General features: G+C 49.1%; 1 protein-coding gene across 1 annotated transcript; it reads left to right on the top strand.

Annotated features, from left to right (window-relative positions):
* Nucleotides 1–269: 269 nt before the first annotated feature.
* Nucleotides 270–24,425, top strand: LOC130860911 (beta-galactosidase-1-like protein 3). Its single transcript, XM_057749449.1, has 21 exons — nt 270–341; nt 484–563; nt 673–804; nt 956–1,168; nt 8,091–8,159; nt 8,733–8,828; nt 9,983–10,091; nt 11,091–11,183; nt 12,624–12,705; nt 13,924–13,988; nt 16,697–16,781; nt 18,256–18,393; nt 18,928–19,008; nt 19,621–19,727; nt 20,553–20,693; nt 21,022–21,093; nt 21,408–21,486; nt 21,910–21,997; nt 22,280–22,391; nt 24,104–24,220; nt 24,360–24,425. The coding sequence occupies exons 1-21, from the start codon at nt 270–272 to the stop codon at nt 24,423–24,425; spliced, it is 2,097 nt and encodes a 698-aa protein (XP_057605432.1).

The raw sequence follows: 24,425 nt of genomic DNA, 5'->3' as shown, positions 1-24,425 counted from the left end.
CTTCCAGGCGCGGGCTACCGCAGGTCCCGAGCCCTTACCTGGGAGTCTCCTAGACCCCCTCCGTGTTCTGTCCGCCAGTCATCCACAGGCGTTTATTGCGCTGAGCCCTGGGGACACTGCCTGGGACAAGGGTCGTTTTGTACTGGGACACCCTCCTGGGCCCCCAAATCTGCCCAAGACTCTCTTCATCACCCCCCACCCCCCAAGCCTTCTCTCCTCCAGTGCTGCTTCTGCCTCCCTCCACTCCCTGGGTCTGTCCATCACCTCTGATGGAAGAAAGTCAGGGTGTGGGTGCTGAGAAGGCACTCCTGCTGCTGGACACCAAGTCCTTCCCGCACCTGGTGGGTGTAATGCTCCCGCCTGGCACTGAGCCCCCGTTCCCCTCCCATACCTTTCCCAGTAGCCCTCCCCAGTGCTCAGCCCTGCCCTGTTCTTGGATGTAGGCTTTTAGGACGGAAAATCCATCCCCAGCTCTCTGTCCAGAATGAGGTGGGCAGTGGGACAGCCCTGGTGGTGCAGGGCCCTGGGTGGACCCATGTGGAGCACAGAGACCTGCCGGAGACGTGAGCCACCTCCAGGCTCCTGCCTCTCCCTTGCCTCAGAGCTGCCCTCTGGTCCCTCCAGCGTCCCCCATGCCTTCCATGGGTCACTGTTATTTCTTTCTCTTTTCAGCGCCTGTCTCTGCTGGAGAAGAGTCCTGTGCATCTTTTTCCTGCCCTTTGTTTCATCAGGTTTTGCTCCTCGGGTGAAAAACAGAGATAACTTTATATTTGAAAATGACCAGCTGAACCCAAACCAGCACAGGTCTGCCTGAGCCAGGAGGGAGGTGACCCCTTCTCCTTTCTGGGAGGAAATAACATCAGCGCGCTTGGCCATTAACACACCTTCTCTTTTCACTAGGGCTTCCACAGCCTTCCTCTCTCTCCCCCCACCCCTCCCTCTCGCCCCTCAGCAGGTTTAACTGGTTGCATCTGACCCCTCTTGAGCTGAAGAACCGCTCCATGGGGCTTCAGACTGAAGAGAGAGCCGGGAGGAACCCATATTTCACGCTGGAGGGTCACAAGTTTGTCATCTTCGGGGGCTCCATCCATTACTTCCGGGTGCCCAGGGACTACTGGAGGGACCGGCTGCTCAAACTAAGGGCCTGTGGCTTCAACACCGTCACCACGTGAGCGTGGCCCCACAGGGGCTTGCAGCCTCGGGGTGGGGAGTCCAGTGCATGCTTAGTTTGCTGTGGTCCATCCTCGGATAGGGTGCCTGGGAGAAATAGGAAAGGGGCCAGGGCTTTGCTCAGGAAACTGTCCCATGGGAGAGTCACTGGGCCCCTTAGGAGAACTCAGTTTTACGACAGATGCTCAAAGTACACTTCCAGTTAAATACATGGTGTTTTAAAAACAATTTTTATTTACGTCTGTGAAGATGAGCATTTAGAGGAATAATCCTAGAATAAAAAAGAAACGTGTAAGGAAATACCAGCATCAGTAAAGTGAGGGGTAATGTTGAAAGGGAAGGGATACTTGCAACTTAGTGATCAAGCACTTGGGGATTTAGAGGTAGACAGACGTGACCTTCACACCCAGCTCTGCCTCAGCCATCACCTCCCAAGGCTCTGAAAATGAGAGGGATGGCAATTGCCTTATGAGGTTGTATTGATGATTCGATGAGAGAAAACCTCGATCTTATTTATGAGAAAGATGCTTGTCACTGTGCCTGGCATATGTATGAACTCAGTGATGGTGACAAAAAGAAATGCAAGTCAGCTTAGTCAATTGAAAGAATTTAAATACGAATTTAACATGATATTTAATGTGACTATGTGTCTAGGGACAAAGAGGTGACGTGTATTTAGGGTGTACTGATGGCTACGCATTTTCTGTTTTCACAACATGGCTTGATCCTGACAACTGTCCTGGAGGTGGGTGGTGTGGTCCCTGAGGGCTCTGCCAGCTGGTCCAGGGTCAGCGTCACCTTGAGGCCTGCCCACGCCATGGGAGTGAGGCTGCCCTGAAGTCACACGGAGCAGAGGCTCCTGCCTGCGCACACAGGGCTGGTCGAATAAAAAGCACACCCCAAGCAAAAGCCATATTTGAATGAGCAACAGTGGTGTTCCCTTCATAAGGGACCTATTTCCAGAAAAGTCTTGAAACTAAAAAAACTGAGCGTCCATAACAGTGGGGTGATAGTGGGCCCAGACTGGGAACTCTGGAAGCGGCTGGTAAAAGGATGTACGGGAGCTCTGGGAACAGGGCTCCCGAAGGTGGGGGACAGCAGGGAAGCCCCCCGTGTAATGACCCTGACATTGCTGGGACCCAGAGTCTCGAATTTGAACGTATCAGGCCCTGCACAGGGGGGCCACCAGTTCTCCTCCCTCACGACACGTGTGCAGTATTTACACACGGCCAGGCCTGTTGTAAACTCTGGGAAGGAGGGACTCCCTCCCCACCCCCAGCAATCCCATGGGGTGAGGGCATCACTGTCTTTGGTAGGTGAAGACACTCAGGCACTTTCCCAGCTGTGCTGAGGGTTGGGCAGGCCCCAGGCCCAGTTGCCTTTCACAACTGGATTTGGCTTGGGCGTCCGGGTTACATACACAGCACTTTGCAGCCCTTCCTGTAAGGTGTTATTGTCAAGTCCAAGTGCCCTTTGCAGGGTATTTCATCATTTTATGATGCAGAGTATATTTTTCTGGTTTTCGTCATTTTTTTTTTTTTTAAAGTAACAACATAAATTTATTTCTTATATTGTCTTCTTAAATGTCATTGCACTCAACTTAAAAACTTCTAATTGTTGGGATATGGAGAAACTGAATGAGTTATTATAGGTTATTTAGGTCAGTGGTCCCTAAATACCTACTAACCTTTTTCTGTTTCTTGATGAGATGTTTGTCACCAGCAATTAGAAAGCTCTGTTGCTTTTATGGTCAAGGTGTGGGGTTTTGTTAGTTAATGTGAGGAAAAACTAAAGGCAGTCCTGAGAAGCTGGAACTTACAATATAGAAAGGAAAAGGCCAGAAACATGTTAGCAAACGCCATGGGGCAAGTAATGTCATGTTTTACATCTGTAACTGTATTCCTTACGTTCACTCTAAAAGATTTACATTCCCTTGCCTTTCCTGGTTAACCCACCATTGGTCGTTATGGATGATACTTATAATGCATTGAATTTTTTTTTTTTTTTTGTATGTACTTCTTTTTTTTTTTTTTTAATTATTTTATTTTATTTTTTTGGGGGTACACCAGGTTCAATCAACTGTTTTTATACACATATCCCCATATTCCCTCCCTTCCTTGACGCCCCCCCCCTCGATTCCCCCCCACCCTCCCTGCCCCAGTCCTCTAAGGCATCTTCCATCCTCGAGTTGGACTCCCTTTGTTATACAGCAACTTCCCACTGACTATTTTACACTTGGTAGTATATATATGTCTGTGCTACTCTCTCGCTTCATCTCAGTTTCCCCTTCACCCCCCGCCCCCTCCCATACCTCGAGTTCTCCAGTCCATTCTCTGTATCTGCTTCCCTGTTCTTGTCACTGAGTTCATCAGTACCATTTTTAGATTCCGTATATGTGAGTTAGCATACAATATTTGTCTTTCTCTTTCTGACTTATTTCACTCTGTATGACAGATTGTAGTTCTATCCACCTCATTACATATAGCTCCATCTCATCCCTTTTTATAGCTGAGTAATATTCCATTGTATATATATGCCACATCTTCTGTATCCATTCATTTGTTGATGGGCATTTAGGTTGCTTCCATGTCCTGGCTATTGTAAAGAGTGCTGCAATAAACATTATGGTACAAGTTTCTTTTGGGATTATGGTTTTCTTTGGGTATATGCCCAGGAGTGGGATTACTGGATCATATGGTAGCTCTATTTGTAGTTTTTTAAGGAACCTCCAAATTGTTTTCCATAGTGGCTGTACCAACTTACAGTCCCACCAACAGTGCAGGAGAGTTCCCTTTTCTCCACACCCTCTCCAACATTTGTTGTTTCCAGACTTTGTGATGATGGCCATTCTGATTGGTGTGAGGTGATACCTCATTGTGGCTTTGACTTGCATTTCTCTGATGATTAGTGATGTTGAGCATCTTTTCATGTGTTTGTTGGCCATCTGTATGTCTTCTTTGGAGAAATGTCTATTTAGGTCTTCTGCCCATTTGTGGATTGGGTTATTTGCTTTTTTGGTATTAAGCTGCATGAGCTGCTTGTATATTTTGGAGGTTAATCCTTTGTCCGTTGTTTCATAGGCAATTATTTTTTCCCATTCTGAGGGATGCCTTTTAGTCTTGTTTATGGTTTCTTTTGCTGTGCAAAAGCTTTTCAGTTTCATGAGGTCCCATTCGTTTATTCTTGATTTTATTTCCATGATTCTAGGAGGTGGGTCAAAAAGGATGTTGCTTTGATGGATGTCAAAGAGTGTTCTGCCTATGTTTTCCTCTAGGAGTTTGATAGTGTCTGGCCTTACATGTAGGTCTTTAATCCATTTGGAGTTTACTTTTGTGTATGGTGTTAGGAAGTGTTCTAATTTCATTCTTTTACATGTTGCTGTCCAATTTTCCCAGCACCACTTATTGAAGAGGCTGTCTTTTTTCCATTGTATACTCGTGCCTCCTTTGTCAAAGATAAGGTGCCCATATGTGTTTGGGCTTACTTCTGAGTTCTCTATTCTGTTCCATTGATCTTCCTTTCTATTTTTGTGCCAGTACCATACTGTCTTGATCACTATGGCCTTGTAGTATAGTTTGAAGTCAGGAAGCCTGATTCCACCAACTCCATTTTTCCTTCTCAAGATTGCTTTGGCTATTCGGGGTCTTTTGCGTTTCCATACAAATCGTAAGATTTCTTGCTCTAGTTCTGTGAAAAATGCCATTGGTAATTTGATCGGGATTGCATTAAATCTGTAAATTGCTTTGGGTAGTACAGTCATTTTCACGATGTTGATTCTTCCAATCCAGGAACATGGTATGTCCCTCCATCTGTTTATGTCATCTTTGATTTCTTTCATCAATGTCTTAAAGTTTTCTGCATACAGATCTTTTGCCTCCTTAGGCAGGTTTATTCCTAGGTATTTTATTCTTTTGGTATGCATTGAATTTTGAAAGAAGTAGGGACCATGGGGTGTGCTCACACCACTGACCAGTCACAGTCAGGACCTGTCACAGTCAGGACCTGAGAAATGCAAACCCAGAGCAGAAGCCCTTTGTGCCTGAGTGTCCCCACCGCCCCCTTGTGGCAAAGCTAAGCATCACACTCATTGAAGGGGAGAGGATGTTTCCAGGGCAGGTCCCTTCGTGCAGAGCTGACCCCAAGCAGTGGATTGGAGGCTGAAAGCAGTAAATCAATGATTGGCTCATCTAATATGCAAATAGTTTAATCATTTATAATTGTTGAGTTTTATTGAGGCCTTTCTGCATCTGTTGAAGGGATGATATAGTTTTTCTTCACTCTTCTGTTAAAGCAGTAAATTACATTGAAAATTTTTCTGATACTGAGTCCATCCACTGCTCTGGGATGAATTCTGCTTGGTTGTGAAACATGCCCCTGTGGGCACCCACATGCAGATTGCTGGACTGGGTTTGCTAGTGTTTCATTTCAGATCTATATATTTATGATGAAAACTAAACTTGACTTAAAATTTTATTTGTCTTGTCCAGTTTTGAAATCAATCTTATAATAAACCCATTAACTAACTTTATGTTCTTTTTCTATTTACTGAAAATATTTGGCAAAAGAAGTATCTTTACCCTGAATGTTTCTTAAAACTCACTTATAAAACTCTGTGACTACTGTCTTTTGTGATTGTGAGGTGAAGATTTTGGGGACAACGTAACTCTCTTGAATAGTTATTGCTTAACTCATGTTTCTTTTTCTTCTAGAATGTGTCATATTTTTATTCTATAGCTCTTTTTTCCTTTCCTTTCTTCTTTTGGATTGACTAGGACTTAAAAAAAATCTTTCTTTCTTAGAAGTTATACATCATATTGTGTATTTGGGACTTTTTTCTTAATCTTTTCTAAACTTTTAGTCTTTTCAAAGAACTAGCTTGTAGATTTTTTAGTCTTCCCTATATATTTTTGTTTTCTATTGTATAATTTCTGTGTTATGTATAATTTTCTTCTCTCTACTTTATTTGATTTTTTGCTGTCTCGTCCCCACACCCCTTGTCTCCTGAGTTGAAAATTTGGTGCATTTTCTTCCCAGGATTTAATATTTTTTAATATATTTATTCAGGGACACAAATGCATCTCTAAGAATTGCTTTGGTTATATCTGCCACATACTTTGCTATATAGTAGCAGAGTCATTTGGTTTCAAACATTTCAGCTCTTTGGGAATATGCCTTCTGCTTAATTTCTTTTAGCTTTTACTATTTTTAAAGTGAAATGTTCTAACTTAGTTGCATTTCCTTGGGATCATGGACTATGCGATGTAGATTTTTGGCGTTTGTTGAGATTTACTTTGTACTTAACAACTGTCCCGTGTGTTTTTTAAGAAGTACGTGTGCCACATTGTTGGCCACTGCTTTCTCTGTGTATTTATTAGATCCATCCTTTCCATTGTGTTGTTCAAGTCTATATCCGTACAATTTTTGTTGTTGTTGTTGTTATTTTTGTTTCTTAGAGGAGTATTTTAACTCTTCCCACTGTGACTGGGGGAGGATCCATTTCCTCTCCCATTCAGTAAACTTCTCCTTTACTTGAAGCTGTGTATTAAGAGCACAGAAGGCCATGATTATCACATCTTCTCAATGAATCATTCTTTTTATTATTATTTGATGCCTCTCTTAACATCTATTTGTAAGGGTATTTTAAAAACCTTTTTTTAAGATTTTTTTATTATTCTTTATTTTTGGCTGCGTTGGGTCTTTGTTGTTGCGTGTGGGCCTTCTCTCGTTGCGGTGAGTGGGGGCCTCTCTTTGCCGCAGCTCGCGGGCTTCTCACAGCAGTGGCCTGTCCTACTGCCGAGCACAGGCTCTAGGTGCACGTGCCTCAGCAGTTGTGGCGCATGGGCTCCACAGTTGCGGCTCACGGGCTCCAGAGCTCAGGCTCAGCAGTTGTGACTCACGGGCCTAGTTGCTCTGAGGCATGTGGTATCTTCCCGGCCCAGGGATCGAACCCGTGTCCCCTGCTTTGGCAGGAGGACTCTCAACCACTGCACCACCAGGGAAGTCCATGTGAGAGTTTTTTTTGCCTGCTGTTTAAGAGTGCTAGAATAATTTTTCCTCATCTGTATGTTTTCCCATCTTTTTTGTTTTCAATTTTTTTTCAACAATTTTCTTTAAAGTAAGTCACTTGTAAGCATCATTTAGCAAAATATTTTCATTCTATTCTCTCAGGGTATAGCTATAAACTTTTCCAGGCATATTTAGTCTTGAGCAAACCAGCTTTTCGTTCCTCCTCACAACAACAGGTCTTGAAATAGTCAGTTCTGCCGTAATGCAGTGTATGCATTCTTGGAAATCTGCACTCGCAAAACTGTGCAACAAGAACCATAGGGCTTATGAGAAATGTGAGGTTAGGGGCACAGCACTCAAAACCTTTGCTGGTGACACACACACAAGATACTCACCTAATAAAAATAGCACAAAATAAAAATTTTACATATTTCTTCGGTCCTACAGACTCAGCCCCAGCGGGAGGTCCTGGCAGGGTCCTTCTTGCTAAAGTCTAAAAGTGGTACCTTCTTTCATTTTATCTCCATTAGCTTCATAGGAACTCCTCCTCTATTCTTATTTTTATTCATTCTTAGCAGTAATTCATTGGCTATATGTAGACATTTGCGGTTTTTTCCTTTTCTTTGTATTTTAATGGATATTACAAAGAATGGGTGGTGAGTGGGATAATTTATGCATACATTCAAGGGATCTAGAATCATAGGATTGTTGGCCGCTTCGAGTACAAGCGAGTAACAGAGAGAGGGGCTATTAAACTTAACCCCTGTTCATGTAACAAGGTTTAAGTGCCAATGGAAGCTTCAACTCATTCCAGAAGCGAGCTCTCCCAGCGTGTTATGTGCGTTTGGGACTGACCTAGCAATTCAGAGCAAAGAACAAAAACATGCTATCGTGGCTCCTCTTTCCTACCACAGCTATGTTCCGTGGAACCTCCATGAGCCAGAAAGAGGCAAATTCGACTTCTCTGGGAACCTGGACCTGGAGTAGGTGCTGCTGCTGCTTCTGCGACCCGGCCCAGGGCTGGGCGGTGGAGGGGGGGGAGGCGGTCCTCGGGGTGATTGGAAACCATAGGGGCATCTGGGTTCTGTTTTGTGAACAGAGGGAGACTGGGGTCTGCAGCCTGTTCTCAGGAACCGCACATTCTCCAGCTGTGATCCCATTACTCCCGGGAGCCCCGGCCTGCCTCCCCTGAGCCCAGACCTGTTCGCTGCAGTGCAGGGGGGCCCTGTCCCCTGGGTGGGCCCTTCTCTGCAGGGTGGTCCCGCCACTGCTGGGGCTGGGGGTGGTCGGGGTCAGTCTCCCAGTCAGAACCCCTGTGCCCTGTGTGAGGCCCTTCTTCCTTGTGCCCCCAGAGGGGCTGGGCAGACGTCCTAGGCTGGGGTCCTCTGCTGTGACCCGGGGTGGGCATTCCCTGCTCTGCTGGGGGGCCACGTCCTGCCCTCAGCGCCCCCAACCCTCCGAGGTGGGGGGAGAGGGTGGCAGCTCTGCCCTGTGTCGGTGCTGGGCCGTTCCCCCTGGGCTCTGAGGCCTGAGAGTTGGTGACACTGACCCCCTAGGGCCTTCATCCAGTTGGCTGCGAAGGTTGGGCTGTGGGTGATCCTGCGTCCGGGCCCCTACATCTGCAGTGAGATCGACCTCGGGGGCCTGCCCAGGTGAGCGGGCCCGGGGGCCTCAGCTGTGGCCGGAGTGAAGCACTGCTGACCCTTTAGTCCAGTCTCATGAGAACGGCGCCCGTTCTGTGTCTCCCTTCACACACGTTGTGCCAAGTGACCCTGGCGTGCTGTGCTGAGGGTCCGGTGCTGCTCCAATCCCTGAATCCCTGTTTCACAGATGAGGTGCAGGTCTTGGTCATGTGGCCAATTGTGTGCGGTGGAGGGGAGGCGTCCGCCGCTCCCGCTCTTCTTTCTTTCCAGGAGGGAGCTTTGCCTGCCTCTCTTTCCTGTGGTGGGAAGAAGGGAAGGGACGCTTAGATGGTGGTAGGGCGAACTTCTGTGCTTGTCCTGACCAATTCTGGTTTTTCTCGTATCTTGTTGCCAGGAGCTGTGTTTTCCAGGGCACTGAGGCCCTCAGCTCTCTCCCTCCCCCTTCCGTTTTCTTTGCCTGGTCCTGCACCTGTGATGCTGGCCCTCAGTCAGACAAGCAAGGTTCAGGGAGGGGAATCCAAGGATGCTCTTCTGTTATCTCTAGAGCTGACGGGCCTCCCTGTTGGTCCACGCTCTGCCCCTAGGTGGACAGTCTACTTCCTGGCCAGTGGAAGCTATGCTTTCCTTCAGGATGGGCTTGTCTCCAGCCCGGCTCAGGAGAGGAGGCGCCTGACCTGGGGGAAGCAGCTAGTTGAGGCTCAGGTTACAGGGCAGGCCCTGCCCTGCACCCTACAGGTGACCCGGGGGCATTTCCTGGTTGTCAGCTTCTCTCTGACTTGAAGTCCTAGTTCTTAGAGGAAAGGTAACTCTGCCCCTAAGCCTATGCTGTGCTCAAGAAAACATTTTTAATGAGCTGAAAAAGAAGGCGGGAGAGCATTCAACAAAAGCTTAGCCACCTCTCATTAGGACATGGGCGAGTGAGCCTCACAGGGCTGACGGCATCTCCCGGCGATGGACGTGGAATCTCTCTTCCTACATTTCATAAGTCCGGGAGACTGGTCCAGAAATCTGGCATCCTCTCAGGGCCTTGAGTGCCCAGGACCACGGACGAGAGGGCGGAGACGCAAAACCTCTGAAGGGAGCCCCCCGCATCCCGCCCCTCCTCGCGCCTTCCCTCCCACCTCACTCGCGGAGACTCGCCCCCTCTCACCCCCTCCCCCTAGCTGGTTACTTCAAGACCCCACGTTGCAGCTGAGGACCACCAACCACAGCTTTGTGGAGGCTGTTAACAAGTACTTCGATCACCTGATTGCCAGAGTGGTTCCGCTGCAGGTAAAGACGGGTGACTGTTTCCTGCTTTCCTACCTTTGCTTTAGGACAACAGCTGTCCTGGCTTGCTGTCCACAGAATTCTCCACGAGAACGGAAGCTGCCGGGCCTGCAGTTTGAATTCTAGACCCTCATCTTAGTGCAGCCTTTTCTAGGGCTTCTAGAAAGAGGCTGAAGGAGAGGCTGTGAGGGAAGACATGCTCACTCTCCTGGTTCCAGCTCAGGAGCCAGCACCCAGTCTTCCGTCGTAGGGAGGGAAGGGGCGCCTCCCTGTAGAGCGGCCGTCACTCTGCAGGGGCTGGGGTGGGGAGGAGCAGATGTCACTGTGCCTGCAGTGCGTGCACAGACTTCAGGGAGCAGAGATTGGACCCAGAGTGGACGGACATTCACAGATTACGTTAAACGTTGGACATGTTGTGACTCTGGCACGTCTAGGGCATCGTCAATGGCTTGTTGGCAGGTGGGGTGGTTTGAGGAGTGGGTACAAATGAGAAGCAGAGGCCGGGAATGTGCAAGGGCCGCTCAGGAGGTGGGGCCTCAGGGGAGGGAGTGGGAGGCCTGCGGGTGGAGGGGGGCCGCCCAGAGCCAGCGCTCCCTGCTCTGTCTCTGAGTGGGGGTTCTGGGTAGTTTCCATAGTGATGGGAGTCAGTGGGTCTGGCAGGGAAGGAAGAAAGCACAGCAGGAGAGGGGCCAGCATGGAGCGCCGCATCCCCCGGGAAGGGGGTGGGAGGCAGGGGATTGTGTGCATGGTGGTGGCGTCCCCCTGAGACGGGGAGTGAGGAGGTGGGAAGGTGGAAGCAGGTGAGTTTGCAGGTTTGGGATCTTGGAGTGAGCAACTCAGTGTGAGGAATCGAGGGAAAGCCATGCAGCTGCTGACCCACGAAGACCAGGGCGGTCGGGCTGCTGGCTGCAGGATGGGGAGGAGAGAGACACAGCAAAGCCCAGGCCCCTCCCCTGCTTCCCTGGAAGGCTCACCCTGCCTGTCCGTCTGTCCCATCTCCAGTACCACGAGGGAGGGCCCATCATCGCGGTGCAGGTGGAGAACGAGTATGGCTCCTTCTACAAGGACAAGGCTTACATGCCCTACCTTCACCAGGTGAGACCTGGTCACCTCCCTCACAGCCTGTGTGTGAGTCCCTGCTGCGTGGTGACCGTGACGGGTGCTGTGGGCGATGGGACCATGTGGGATCCAGTTCAGTGTCCCTGTGAATCTAAAACAGGGTCAGAGCAACCAGGAAGGACTCAGATGACATTATTATAAGGTGAAACATGAGGTTAAAATGTTGTTCCTTTCTGTCCCATCTCTGTGACCCACGGTTCTCATGAAAGCTGGGGGTGGTGAGTCCTCACCTATAGTAATAAATGACTCTTCCTGGGCCGAATGACGGTGCTGCCTTCTCTGACCTGTGGTATGAATACTCTTTCTTCTGTCGCCTTTGATCATCCATGGGGTTGGGGTGGCATGTCTCAGGCCAGGGGACGCCTGCCACCCTGCCTGGTGTCCTTTCTGGGGGATGAGGCCCTTCCCAACCCCCAGGTTCCCACGTTCAGGAAGCGGATGAGTCCCGGTCTAAAGTGGACCCACCCAGGTTGCTGAGTGGGGGGCGGGGGTCCCACGTGCTCTGCCCACAGAGAACACTGGGTGGCGGCAGTGGGGGGGGGAGAGGGAAGGGCAGGGCTGGCTCCTCCCGGTACTGGCTCCCGCCCTGCAGCCGTGGTTCTGCAGCCCACGCGGTCTGTGAGAAGCTTCCCTCCCTGGCTGGGCTCAGGGACATCACCTCAGACCCCTCAAGTGGATCTCATTCGGCATTATTTTAATTATTCGATTTTTAAAATGTGCCCCTCGACTCCCTCCAGACCCAGGTCTGGCTCTGTGAGCCCATAAGACACACAGACGGGGTCCTCGGCTCCTGGCCGTCATCTGCTCCCTGTGCCCTCCGTAAACACGACTTGCAGATGAGACCCGGCTTCCCCCACCTCCCTGGGGCAGGCGGGCTTCCGTGTCCAGACAGGACCGGGTTTGTGACTCTGGTCTTCCTCAGCGGCCGCAGCCTCGGCCTCCCCCCCCCCCCCCCCCCCCCCCCCCCCCGGTGTCCCTCCGTTTATCACCTGTAGGTCTCGCACTTTCTCCCTCCCCTCCCCCACCCTGTTAACTATCTATGTCTGCCTACCTATCATCTGTTTATCTACACGTCTATCTCTCCCCCCCCCACCCCGCCCCGCCCACCATGTAGACCCTCCCCCGGGTTCCCTTGTGAACTCAGCTTTGTTCTTTTCCTTTGGAGCTCATGGCCATGGGGTGTCAGAGCCCATATGCAGCTATGGGGTTGCCCCCGGGAAAGACACCAGGCTGGTCAGAGACCACAGTCCCCTGATGTGTTGAGCTGCACGTGGGCAGACTCTCGATTTGCGCCTTTCTGTCTAGTTCCCGTGCTGCCCGCCTGAGCCCAGGTGTATATATTTCCTAATTTCCTTATATTTGCTTCTTCCCAGGGGAGCAAGGAGGTGGGTTCATCTTGTCCAGTTCTCTCAACAGGCCCTGCTGAAGAGAGGGATTGTGGAGCTGCTCTTGACCTCAGATAGCACGGATGAAGTGCTGAAAGGCCACATAAAAGGAGGTATGAACTTAGACTTATTTTGAGGGAGATCTGAGGCTCTGAGACAGACCTTTGGGTCTTGAAGGAGCCTCAGAAAGACCAAGTGCATCCCTGATGCCTCTCTTGCCTGTGTACATTGGAGTGGACTTGATATCAGAGGCTTGATATCACAATGGCGAGGACTCAAGGTCAAAGGAAGGGGCATCCGGCTGGTTCAATCCCTGGTCCTCACTCCCGAGATCTTCCCACAGAGCCTCTGTCCTCGGGGCACCTTTCCATCTTCCCCAATTTTTCTGTGGCTAAGAGTCTGGGCTGGTGCTGGGCATGGCTTAGGGTCAAGTCTTCTCCACCAGCCTCAAGGAGAAGCAGGAGATGGTGCTGTGTCGGGATGGTGGCCCAGGCAGAGCCCAGTCCTGCGTCCCACAGCCCAAGGCTTACTGTGGATGCGGCGAGGGTCCTGGGGGTAAAGTAGCCGAACAATTCAGGACAGAATCATGAAATCATGACAGAGAGGGAAGTGACCAAGGTAGCAGCACCCCCAGGAGTCCAGGGGACATTTGTCATGTCCTCTCCTCCTCCTTGGTGGTGCGTCCCCACATTACTGCTGTGCGGTGGAGAGTGCGCTGACCTTGGGACCAGGAAACCTGCGTGCAATGCCCAGCTCTAATCAAGTCATGTGACCTTGGCCTGTTCCACTTCTCTGTACAAAACATGGCTATTTTTTTAAATTTTATTTATTTATTGTTATTATTAATTTTTTGGCTGCATTGGGTCTTCATTGCTGCCCACGGGGTTTCTCTAGTTGTGACAAACGGGGGCTGCTCTTTGTTGTGGAGCATGGTCTCCAGGGGTGTGGGCTTTGATAGTTGTGGTGCACAGGCTTCAGGAGTTGTGGCTCGCTGGATCTAGAGTGCAGGCTCAGTAGTTGTGGTGCACTGGCTTAGTTGCTCCACGGTCTGTGGGATCTTCCTGAGCCAGGGATTGAACCCATGTCCCCTGCATTGGCAGGTGGATTCTTAACCACTGTGCTACCAGGGAAGTCCAAAATATGGCTACTTTGAATTGCCCTTCTTCTCTCATGTTGTCCTTGAAGTGCCCAGTGATGTGAGGGCAAGTGTGGCAGCCCTTCATACCCTGCACAGAGGGATGCAGCAGGGTCCCGGTACGCTTCCCTCCTTGGGCCGCCCATTCCCCAAGTTGGGGACCACAGGGCCTCAGCAGCTCCCCTTCTCTCTGCAGTGCTGGCCACCATCAACATGAAAACTTTTAAGAAGGACTCTTTGAAACATCTTTATAGTGTGCAGGTAAGGAGGAGACCGCCCGGCCTGGGCAGTGGTGTTCAAAACAGGGAGCTGGGGCTGCCTCGCAGGGATGCCCCAAGGAAGGTGGTGGGAGGGGAATGGACTGGGAGGTGGCCGGGTCGCTGGGGCAGCCTGTTCACAGGTTTTGCAGATTGCGGGGACTCGGGGCCATTGACTGTGAAGTCTTCCCCAAACATGCGTTCAGTAGCTCTGCTCAGTGGGTGACCCTGTGAGAGTCATGGAGATGGACAGACACAATTGCCGGGATGGCATCCTCTCTCCCTGCACAGCGGGGACCCAGCTCCCTGGACCGACTCTGCTTCACACGCATCCGGGTTCCCTGGTACCTGCAGGGCCTGCTGTACCTGGCGCCCCTCTTTCCAGGCCCAGCACCCCACCCCCCATCACTCTTCTCTCCCCCACAGCACCCTCTCCGCAGCCTTCCGCACTCCTCCATTGTTTAATCAAAGAGCAAATGAATCTTATTTCCTTTGCTCAACGTTTTCTGCAGTTTCTGGCCTAGTGAGAAGAAGGGGCTCTGCCAAGGGCGGCGCCGTGGCTGTCTCCAGTTTTTAGTGTCTCCATTGTTGTTTTGTTTTTCTTGTTCCTTTTAAAAACAGCTTTATTGAAGTACAATTTATACACCATTAAATTCACCCATTGCAAGTGTACTATTCAATCCGTAGGGTTTTACAACCATCAACACAATCTAGACGGTTTCCCCATGCAGTTAATCCCTCTCCCACCTCCTGCCCTAGCAGCCGCTCGTGTGCTTTCCATGTCCATAGATGTGCCTTTATAGATGTTTCATATGCGTGGGATGCTACAACATCCAGTCTTTCATGCTCCCTGATGACTCTGAGGTTCATCTGTATGTAGCGTGAACCATTGCTTAATCCCTTTTGATAGCAGAGAGGATCGTGCCTTTGCCACCATACGTGTGACCTCAGACCAGGCCCACCTCCTCTTTTGTGCCAATACGGTGAATGTGAATTTTGAATGCTGACCCGGTCTCGCGTTCCTGGGGTGAATCCCACTTGGTTGTGATGTATTCTCATTTCGTTGATATATACTGCTGGTTTCAATTTGTTTATATTTTGTTGAGAACTTTTGCTTCTGTGTTCATGAGGAATATTGATCATTGGTTTTCTTTTCTTGAAAAATTGGTTTTCTTCTCTTGAAATGCCTTGTTCGAGTTTGGAATTAGGGTCATGCTGGCCTCATAAAATGAGTTTGGAAAAATTCCCTCCTTTTCTATCTTCTGGAAGAGGTTGTGTAGAATTGTTAGTATTTCTTGTTTACTGTTTGGTAAAATTCACCATTGAAACCATCTGGACCTGAAGTTTTCTTTTTTAGAAGGTTTTTGATTAGAAATTTAATTTTTCTAATAGATATAGTACAATTCAGGTTATTGCTGCTTAAATGAGTTTCGGTAGTTTGTGTCTTTCAAGGATTTAGTCTCTCCTTTTGCATCTAAGTTTTGAATTCATGGCCGTAGAGTTGTTTTAATGATCCATTAATACCCTTTGAATGTTTTTGTTGCAAGTAATGACAACCCTTCTTTCATTCCTGATATTGGCAACTTCATGTACTTTTTAAAAAATCTTGGTCCGTATAACTAGAAGCGTATCACTTTTATTGTTCTTTTCAGAAACAATAGATGTTGACTTTTTTTTTCTCTATCACTGTCCTGTTTTCTATTTCATTGATTTTCTGCTCTGATCTTTTAACATTTTCTACCTTCTGCTTCCTTAATGGATTGAATTTGCCCTACTTTTACTAGATTTTTTTTTTTTTCTGGTAGAAGCTTAGGTTACTGATTTGAGACTTTCTTCTCTTCTAACATAAACACTTAGTGCTATGAATTTTCTGTATGTGCTGGTTTTGCTGCATCCCACCAATTTTGAAATGCTGCATTTTTATTTTCAAATAATGTTTTTAAAAATGTTCAAAACATTAAACTTCCCTTGAGACATCTTCTTTATTCCATGTATCAGTTAGAAGCATGTTGTTTAATTTCTCAGTCTTTGGGGATTCTCTAGATATCATTCTGTTATTGATTTCTATTTTAATACTGTGAAAATCCAAGAATATACTTGGTGTGATCTCTGTTCTTGTACATCTTTTAAGGTTTGTTTTATGGCTTGTAATATGGTCATTCTTGGTAAATGTTCCATTTGCATTTTGGAAGAAAATGTATTTTGCATTTGTTTGTATATTAACATTAGGTCAGGTTGTTTTGTGATGTTGTTCAGGTAATCTCTATCCTTACTAATTATCTGCCTGCTTACTCTATCAGCCACTCGATAAACAATGCAGGAGCAGGACAGGCCCCCATTGTTTTTATCATGATTGTAAGATGCCCTCAGCAATAATCATCAGGTTATTATTTCCTTTATTTTACTCTTTGGTTTATTTTTCTGTTTTTTCTAATTTCTCGAGATGGGTAATGCCCCCCAAACTTTATGTTTCTTTTTGTTCCTATGTTTTAAGGTACATATGATGTATCTTTTGAGCCTGTAGGGGAAGAGGAGGAGCCACTGCTGTGGATGGTGGCAAAGGTGTAGTGGGTGACGGGGCGCAGGGAGTGAGTGCTGAGTTGGGAAAAGTGGAAAGCTAGAGTTCCTCAAATTCTCATTTGTCATATTCAATTTTTCTGATTTTTCTTCTGCCTTTTGTCAGACTTAATATTTGATGTGGTTTGTTCCTAGAGCAATAAGCCCATTCTGATCATGGAATACTGGGTTGGCTGGTTTGACACCTGGGGAAATAAACACATGGTGAGAGATGCAGATGGTGAGTGTTCTGCAGGGTTTGACCCAGTGGAGTGGCCCTGAGCGGGGGTCGTTCACACGTTTCTCTGTTCATCAATCAGTCTCTGACCTGCACCCACTGTGGACAGGGACATGGCCAGGCCTGAGGGTGCACTGGTGGGTGCAAGTCACTTCGCTCCCGCGCCCTAGGAGCTTGTCAGTTAGTGGACGGACAGGTAGTTATGTAAATAATCACTGTAGAGTTCCCCACCCGACAGATGCTTTGAAGCAAACAAACAGGTGCAGTGACAGAAGAGGCAGGGGCAGACCAGCCGTGGGGGTCCCGGGAAAGGGTCTCTGGAGAAGGGCATGCATTTGCTGAAAGGCCTAATCATCTTTGGAAAATGCACTGGCCACTGCTCTGGAGATGTCCGCTGAGGGGCAGAAATCATCAGGAGATGAGAGCAATTGTAGATTCTGGAGCCAAAGCGACAGGGATTGCAGCCCCAGCAGGGTGACCTCCTTGTTGAGCCTCTGTGCCCCGCCCCCCCCCCCATCTTCCCTCATAGGGCCGTTGTCAGGGTTAAGTGTGGTGACCCCTGTAAACTGCTCAGAGCGGTGCTTGGCAGAGGTGGTTAATAAAAGTATTTTTCTACTAACGATATTTTGCTACGGGTGTTATAAAAACAAGCTCACTCGTACCGGAAATAAAGAAAACCATTGAAAGGTAGTGGGTAACTGAGAAAAGTCTGCTTTGGGCTGGAAAATAGAAAACAAAACAAAACAAAAATAACTCCTGACCACCACCAGTAAACAAGGGTTTTCTGACCACATGTATATCAGGCACTGTGCATGTTTCTTACATATGTGCCCCCATCAATAAATCTCTCATCCATCCTTGATGTAGTAGGATTAGGACCTTCATTTTTAACAGATAAGGGAGCAGAGGCTCTAAGAGAGAAAACAGGCTGAACAAGACCAGACGGAAAGTAAGGCGCACAGCCAACCCCGAATCCCACACCTAACTAACTTTTAACCAGCCCGTCCCTGTTGTGTCCAGTGCAAAGATGAACTTGAAACAAAAATGCGAACTTCTGTGGCTAGTGATTGTGGACTATTGCAGTGGTTCTAAATAAGTGGCCCCAGAGATATTACCCTAGAAGGTAGTCACGAGGGTATACTAATTATTTCTACAATTTCAAAAAATCTAATGAACATTAGCTATTTAAGTGACGTAGAGGCTCTCAGGTGGTTGTTTAATAGATGTCGTTTGGAGTCAAATCATGTCCATACTCTGGGAGACATAATTTTTAAAAAGGCTCTTGGTAATGATAAGACTTGGTTTCCTAGGGCAGTTCTAGTCAGTTCCACCCACTGTCTGGTTAGAATCTTTGTGGAGATTGAAGGACAAAACAATTGAGTTGATGGTGGGGCAGGGTTGAAGAGGAGATTTCACAGAGACTCCTGTCTTCTCTGGAGTGTTAACGTTCTCTATTTCTCATCTTCCTCCTCTGCAGAGGTTAAAAGCAATGTGTCTGAATTTATCAGACTGGGCATCTCCTTCAATGTGTACATGTTCCATGGGGGAACCAACTTCGGTTTCATGAATGGGGCCACGGATTTTGAACGGCACAGAGGTGTTGTCACGAGCTATGGCAGGTGTTCGCTGGGATGGTACCCTCCAAGCACGGGGGCCCTGGGGCTTTACTGGGGAGGCCCTGAAAGCATATCCTGGCATCACGGGGCTTTTGACCCATAAGCTATGCTGAGCACTGAGGATTCTCTTATCTCTTTATTTTCCTGCTGATATGCTCACAATGCCGTCAGCAGGCTGTCCTTGCCGTAGACGGGGCTGCCTGTGACCTCGAGCTCTGCTGCGCTCCTCTGTCCACGGAGCCCTTGACCTGGATCTCCCCACGTGGAATCCAGTGGTGATTGCTGTGTGGGCACTGGAGGCCCCGCTGGGCAGTCAGGTTGAGGGGAGAAGACAGTGTCCTCAGATGAGCCTCAGACCCCCAGGAAGTGCTGTGGGGAATGCTCCCAGGGTGGCCTTACTCCCCTGCACCCCAGCCTGGTCCAGTGGTGGGAAGATATGTCCCATCCCTGTCCAGTGGCCCTGGTCCAGCTCGTGGTGGCGGCGGTGGGGGGGAGGCGTCCCCTGCCCAGTAACGGCGGCTGGTGTCTTGCAGACTACGATGCGCTGCTGACAGAGGCTGGGGACTACACAGACAAGTACTTCAAGCTCCGAGAACTCTTTAAATCCATCCTTGGTACTCCTGCCATTTTATTGGAGGGGTGGCCCTCCTCGGGAAGCGGGAGGGGAGAAAAGGGAAGGGTTCCCTGTGGGCAGACGCTTAAAGGCGCTTATTAGGGCAGGGGCAACCTTCGGTTCAAATTCTGGCTCTTCCACTAAAAAGATGTGTCATTTTAAGCTGTAGTGTCTTCTCTAAACATGAAAACAATGGTACTTGTCTCCTATAATGATTGTGAAGCTGAAGTTACTGTTTATAAAACTCTCAGCATGTTGTGGGACAGGATACCCTCATGTACAACAGCAAAAGTCACCTTATTGAATTGTGTTTTTGAAATTAAGTTGATGAACCTCCTACTATGTGCTAGGAAGTCTGGCAGCTCCGGCATCGCCAAAGGGCATCAGGCAGAGGTCCTGCTCTTGAGACCCCTGAGGGGTCTGTAGCCGTCAGCTCTCTGTGCCCATAAAGTGGCTCCAACTTAGTCCCGCAGGCGTTCATCGCTGTTGGAGAGGTGCTGACCCAGGACCCACCTCCCTGGTTGGCCCCGGGGCACGAGAGCTCCCGGAGAGGGTAGGGAGGCTTGGAGAAGGAAGGGAGCTTCCAGGCGCTTCTTGCCCGTTTTCTCTGCAGCCACCCCCCTGCCCCTCTTACCGGAACCCACACCGAAGACTGTGTACCCCTCTGTGAAGGCATCCCTTTACTTGCCACTGTGGGATGCCCTGCAGTACTTGAATAGGGTGAGCGCCACCTGGGCTCTGGGGGAGCGGGGGGGCCATTGGAGACACAGGGCGGGGGGAACTGGCTGAGGCCACAGAGCAAAGATCCCTTCAAGGGCTTTTTAGTGGGAAGTGTGAATGTAATCCTCTGCATTTTGTCCATATTTAGAACTAGGGGGCAAGAGCCAGGAGCCCCTTCTGGGTGGAATGTGAATGGGTTTGAACTTGAAGAACAAGAGGGGATGGAGAGAAGCAGGACCCGAGAGACTCCTGGCTCCCAGCTCCGATGACCCTGTCCTGAGTGGGGCTGCGCTGTCCCCACGGGAGGGGCTGCTGAGCTGGGAACTATGAAACTCGGTTTTTGCCTCGTCTTCACCATCAACTAGGCGAATCGCTGAGCCCCTGTGGGTCCCTGCTCTCCCTTTAACACTAGACTCCCTGTCCCTGCAGAAGAAAAGGTGAACATTGGAAGATGTCAATCTTGAGTTCACATTGTTTTGTCTCCACTGACCCGCCTTCTGATAAAAAGTTGTGCCTGGCACGTTGCAGACATGAAATAAGTATTTGCTCAGTGCATCCTCTTTGCTTGCCTACAGTCACGCTAGGACACGGCTGTTTACACTGTTGGTTCAGGATTAGAGGAGTGGTCCCCCTGCCTTCTCCCCCCGCCCCATCCCAAGTCTCCTGGTCAGTGGAGACTAGCGCACAAGGCTTCATCACACAGCATCTGTTTCAATTTCTCATCCAAAGGGCTCTCGGGGACCATTAGCAGGTACAAGAAAACATGCCCAGGGTCTTAGGAAGAAGGCACTGTTTCTCACCCCCGGCTCCCCCTCCGTCTCTCAGCCGGTCAGGTCTAGCATTCCACTCAACATGGAGAACCTGCCCATCAACGATGGCAATGGCCAGTCCTATGGGCTCGCGCTGTATGAGACGACCGTCTGCTCCGGGGGCCGGCTGCACGCCAATGTGCGGGATGTCGCTCAGGTGGGATAGGGCCATCTGGCTGCAGGCAGGAAACCAGCCCAGCTCTGCTGTGGTGGCGGGTGGTCCCTTGCCGGTCCAGTTCACATCTGATAGCATTTTTAAGCACTTCTTTGTGTGAGCCTTGACTGGGGTGTAAAGTCAGGTGAAAGAGACCTGCTTTACTTATCACGACTTAAGTCTGTTGGGGCCTCTGAGTCGGGCTGGCTTCTGGCCGCCTGTGGGCGCTGAGGCTAGTGGCTTCCTTCATAGCCACTACCCCTAACCCAGGCCTCCCTGTCCCCTTCCTCCAGGTGGGCCTATCCATCTGACGCCGGCTCTTCTTTTGCAGGTGTTTTTGAATGAGACAAGTTTAGGAATTCTGTCTGATGGTTTTCAGAACATAGACATTCCTAAAATCATGGTATGTAATTTGGAAATCTAGGTATTGCCCTAGATCTTGGACTCGGGTGCAAACATGGCCTGTTCCAAGCCCCTGGCCGGGTCTCTGATCACAGGCACAGCTTAGTCCCTTGGCTACTCTGAAGGCAGACCAGGCAGGACAGAGTGAGGAGTAGGAATCCACGGAGTCCTTGGGGCAGGCGGGGAACCCTGGGCTCTGGGGCCTCCTCTTCTCCCATTCTTTGGTCTTCCATCTGGGACTCCAAGAAGAGTGGGTTCCAGAGTGAAAGCCCTACGTGGCCGTGTGGTCCCCATGACCTGGTCTGTCCCAAGCAGGAATGTCAGCTTTTGAGGATCCTGGTAGAGAATCAAGGACGAGTCAATTTTTCATGGAAAATTCAAAATCAGCAGAAAGGTGGGCTCTGGGCCTGAGAAACAGGCCATGACCTTTCTTCATGGTGACTTGAACCTAGAGATTGGGGGTGGAGTTGGGAGTAAAGATTGGGCCCCCAGGCAGTGGGAGGACCCCTGGGTCCTGGGACCAACCATGCATTTGCCCCTTACCTTGTCTTGCCGTTTTCCGCTCCCCGGGGGTGGGGTCTTGGCTGTCTGCAGCAGGACCTAGTCCCCTTCTGGAAATTCCAAGGGAAGTTCTGATCCTGGGTGCAGAGCGTTCTTGTTGGTATGGAGACCCTCAGTCGTGCAGGTCAGACCAGTCCGTGCCCTCCTGGCCCAGCCCTGGTCACAGGTGGATCCGGCCTGCGAGTCTGGGCCCGGACCCTGGAGAATGTCCTGTCCATCTTCTCTCTCCTCCCTCCCCCCCGCCCCCCACCCGCAGGATTAATCGGACCTGTTACTCTGAATAACGTTCTCCTGCAGAGTTTCACTATCTATTCTCTGGAACTGAAAATGAGCTTCTTTGAGAGGTATGTTCCTCCCAACCCTAACCGTAACCCTCTTAACCCTAGCCTTGGAGAGCAGGGAACTCGAGGTCTCCAACTCTTCACTTTTCAGACGAGGCGCCAAGGTTCAGGGACCTGGAGTGATAGACTCAGGATTATAGAGGCTGCTGATTCCAATCTAGTGCTTCTGGCCTAGTACAGCCCCTGACGCAGAATCCTGGTCCCTATGTGGGAAACCTGGGGTCAGTTTGGGGACTGCAGTTGGGAAAGGGCTTTCCTATCCCTCAAAGTGTGGCCTTCTTGCAGGCTCCGCTCTGCCTCCTGGAGGCCTGTCCCCAGTCATTCCTTGGGCCCTGCCTTCTACCTGGGCACCTTGAAGGCTGGCTCTTCTCCCCAGGACACCTTCCTGACACTCCCGGTGAGTGAGTGCCCTCTTTTGCTCTGGGGTCCCCACCACCTGTTCTCTTGGGAGGAGTCTGGAAGCAAGGCCATTGTGTTCCCAGCAGGAGCAGTCCCATTTCTGCCTTTCTTTCTCTTCCTTACTTTTAACCAAGGTCTCCCACATTTCTCAGTCCTCCTAACTTATCATTTAAAAAACATGGAAAAATTCAAATAATAACAAGATGTAGGGAGCAAAGGGTGGGCATTCTCTTTTCAATCCACCCCTCCTCTAGTCCTCTCTATTTCTCAGAACTAAGCATGCCAACATTTTGTGTGGTTTCATGTGTAACTTTGCCTAAACACATACACAAATACACAATTCCCCCTTATTTTTAAGCTCTTTATTGGAATATAATTGCTTTACACTCTTGTACCAGCTTTTGAGGTACACCAGAGTGAATCAGCTGTATTTATACATATATCCCCATATCCCCTCCCTCCCGTGACTCCCTCCCACTCTCCCTGTCCTGGCCGTCTAAGGCATCACTCATCATCGAGTTGATCTCCCTTTGTTATACAGCAGCTTCCCACTAGCTATCTACTTTACAGCTGGTAGTGTATATATGTCTATTCTACTCTCTCACTTCGTCCCAGCTTCCCCTTGGCCCACCACCCCCCCAGCCCTGTGTCCTCCAGTCCATTCTCTGCATCTGCATTCTTATTCTTGCCCTGTCACTGGGTTCATCAGTACCTTTTTTTTTTTTAGATTCCGTATATATGAGTTAGCATACAGTATTTGTTTTTCTCTTTCTGGCTTACTTCACTCTGTATGACAGACTCTAGGTCTATCCACCTCATTACATATAGCTCCATTTCATTCCTTTTTATGGCTGAGTAATATTCCCTTGTATATATGTGCCACATCTTCTTTATCCATTCATCTGTTCATGGGCATTTAGGTTGCTTCCATGTCCTGGCTATTACACAATCACTTTTTACACGAATGGGATTGTTCATAAATTTTATTCTCCAATTTCCTTTTTGTTGAGGAGGTGATATTTTTTACCTAGTATGTCTTCTATTTGTAAACACACATGGGTAACATAAAGACACAAAATATGAATGTACAGATCACTAAATTATCACAAAGCAAACACCATAAAATTACTGTTGAGATAAAAAATGAAATATTGTCAGCACCCCTCCCAATCTCTGCATCCCCTAACAGGTCCCAAGGCAGAGGGTAGATTAGTTAATGAGATTCCCTGATACCCAATTTTTCTGAACAAAACCTCAACGTGTGAGACTATGAAAGTTCTGCTCAGCTCCTCAGCCTCGTCTTCCTGGGTAAGCAGGTGCCTCTAGTGGGACAGCTGCCTCTGTGCCTTTTCTCAGGTCTTGGTCCTGTAATTCTTCACCGGATCACAAGCAGATTTAAAAAACTGTGTTGCTTTTATGGTTGTTGTCAGCAGCAGCGTTCACCTCTCTCACCTAGTACTTGTTTCTGGAAGCAGAACACGTGCTTTTTTTTTTTTTATTTTTTTAAAGACAGCACCATCTGTCACAGGTCAGGAGTAGCAGTGCCTCAGCATCTTCTCTGCCATCCGTTGGCCAGGTAGCAGGTAGGACTTGTAGGACGTGTCACCTCCATGCTCAGTGCCACCGAGTCTCTCAGCCGTGCCCTCACTGCTGGAAGCCTTGGGCTTTACCTTGCCAGAGTGAATCTGTTCAAGGCTTCTTCCCTTCCAGGACTGGAATTATGGATTTGTGTTTGTCAATGGACGTAACCTTGGGCGATACTGGATTATTGGACCTCAGAAAACACTTTACCTTCCTGGTGCCTGGCTCCAGCCAGAGGACAATGAGGTGGGTGGCCCCCCACCCCCGTTTTTAAGGCTCATAAATGCTCAGATCTGCCTTCATCCCCAAAATATGAATCACAGTGTCTTTCTCATCGTGTATTGGGCTCAACCTTTCTTACTGTCAGCCTGTCTGTTCTTCCTAGATCATACTGTTTGAGAAGAAGAAGAGTGGGTCACACATCTACACCACAGACAACCCCAGCTGGTAG

The sequence above is a fragment of the Hippopotamus amphibius genome, chromosome 9, assembly GCF_030028045.1.
Source record: "Hippopotamus amphibius kiboko isolate mHipAmp2 chromosome 9, mHipAmp2.hap2, whole genome shotgun sequence".
Lineage (NCBI taxonomy): Eukaryota > Metazoa > Chordata > Mammalia > Artiodactyla > Hippopotamidae > Hippopotamus > Hippopotamus amphibius.
This window is presented reverse-complemented; position numbering and strand designations above follow the sequence as displayed.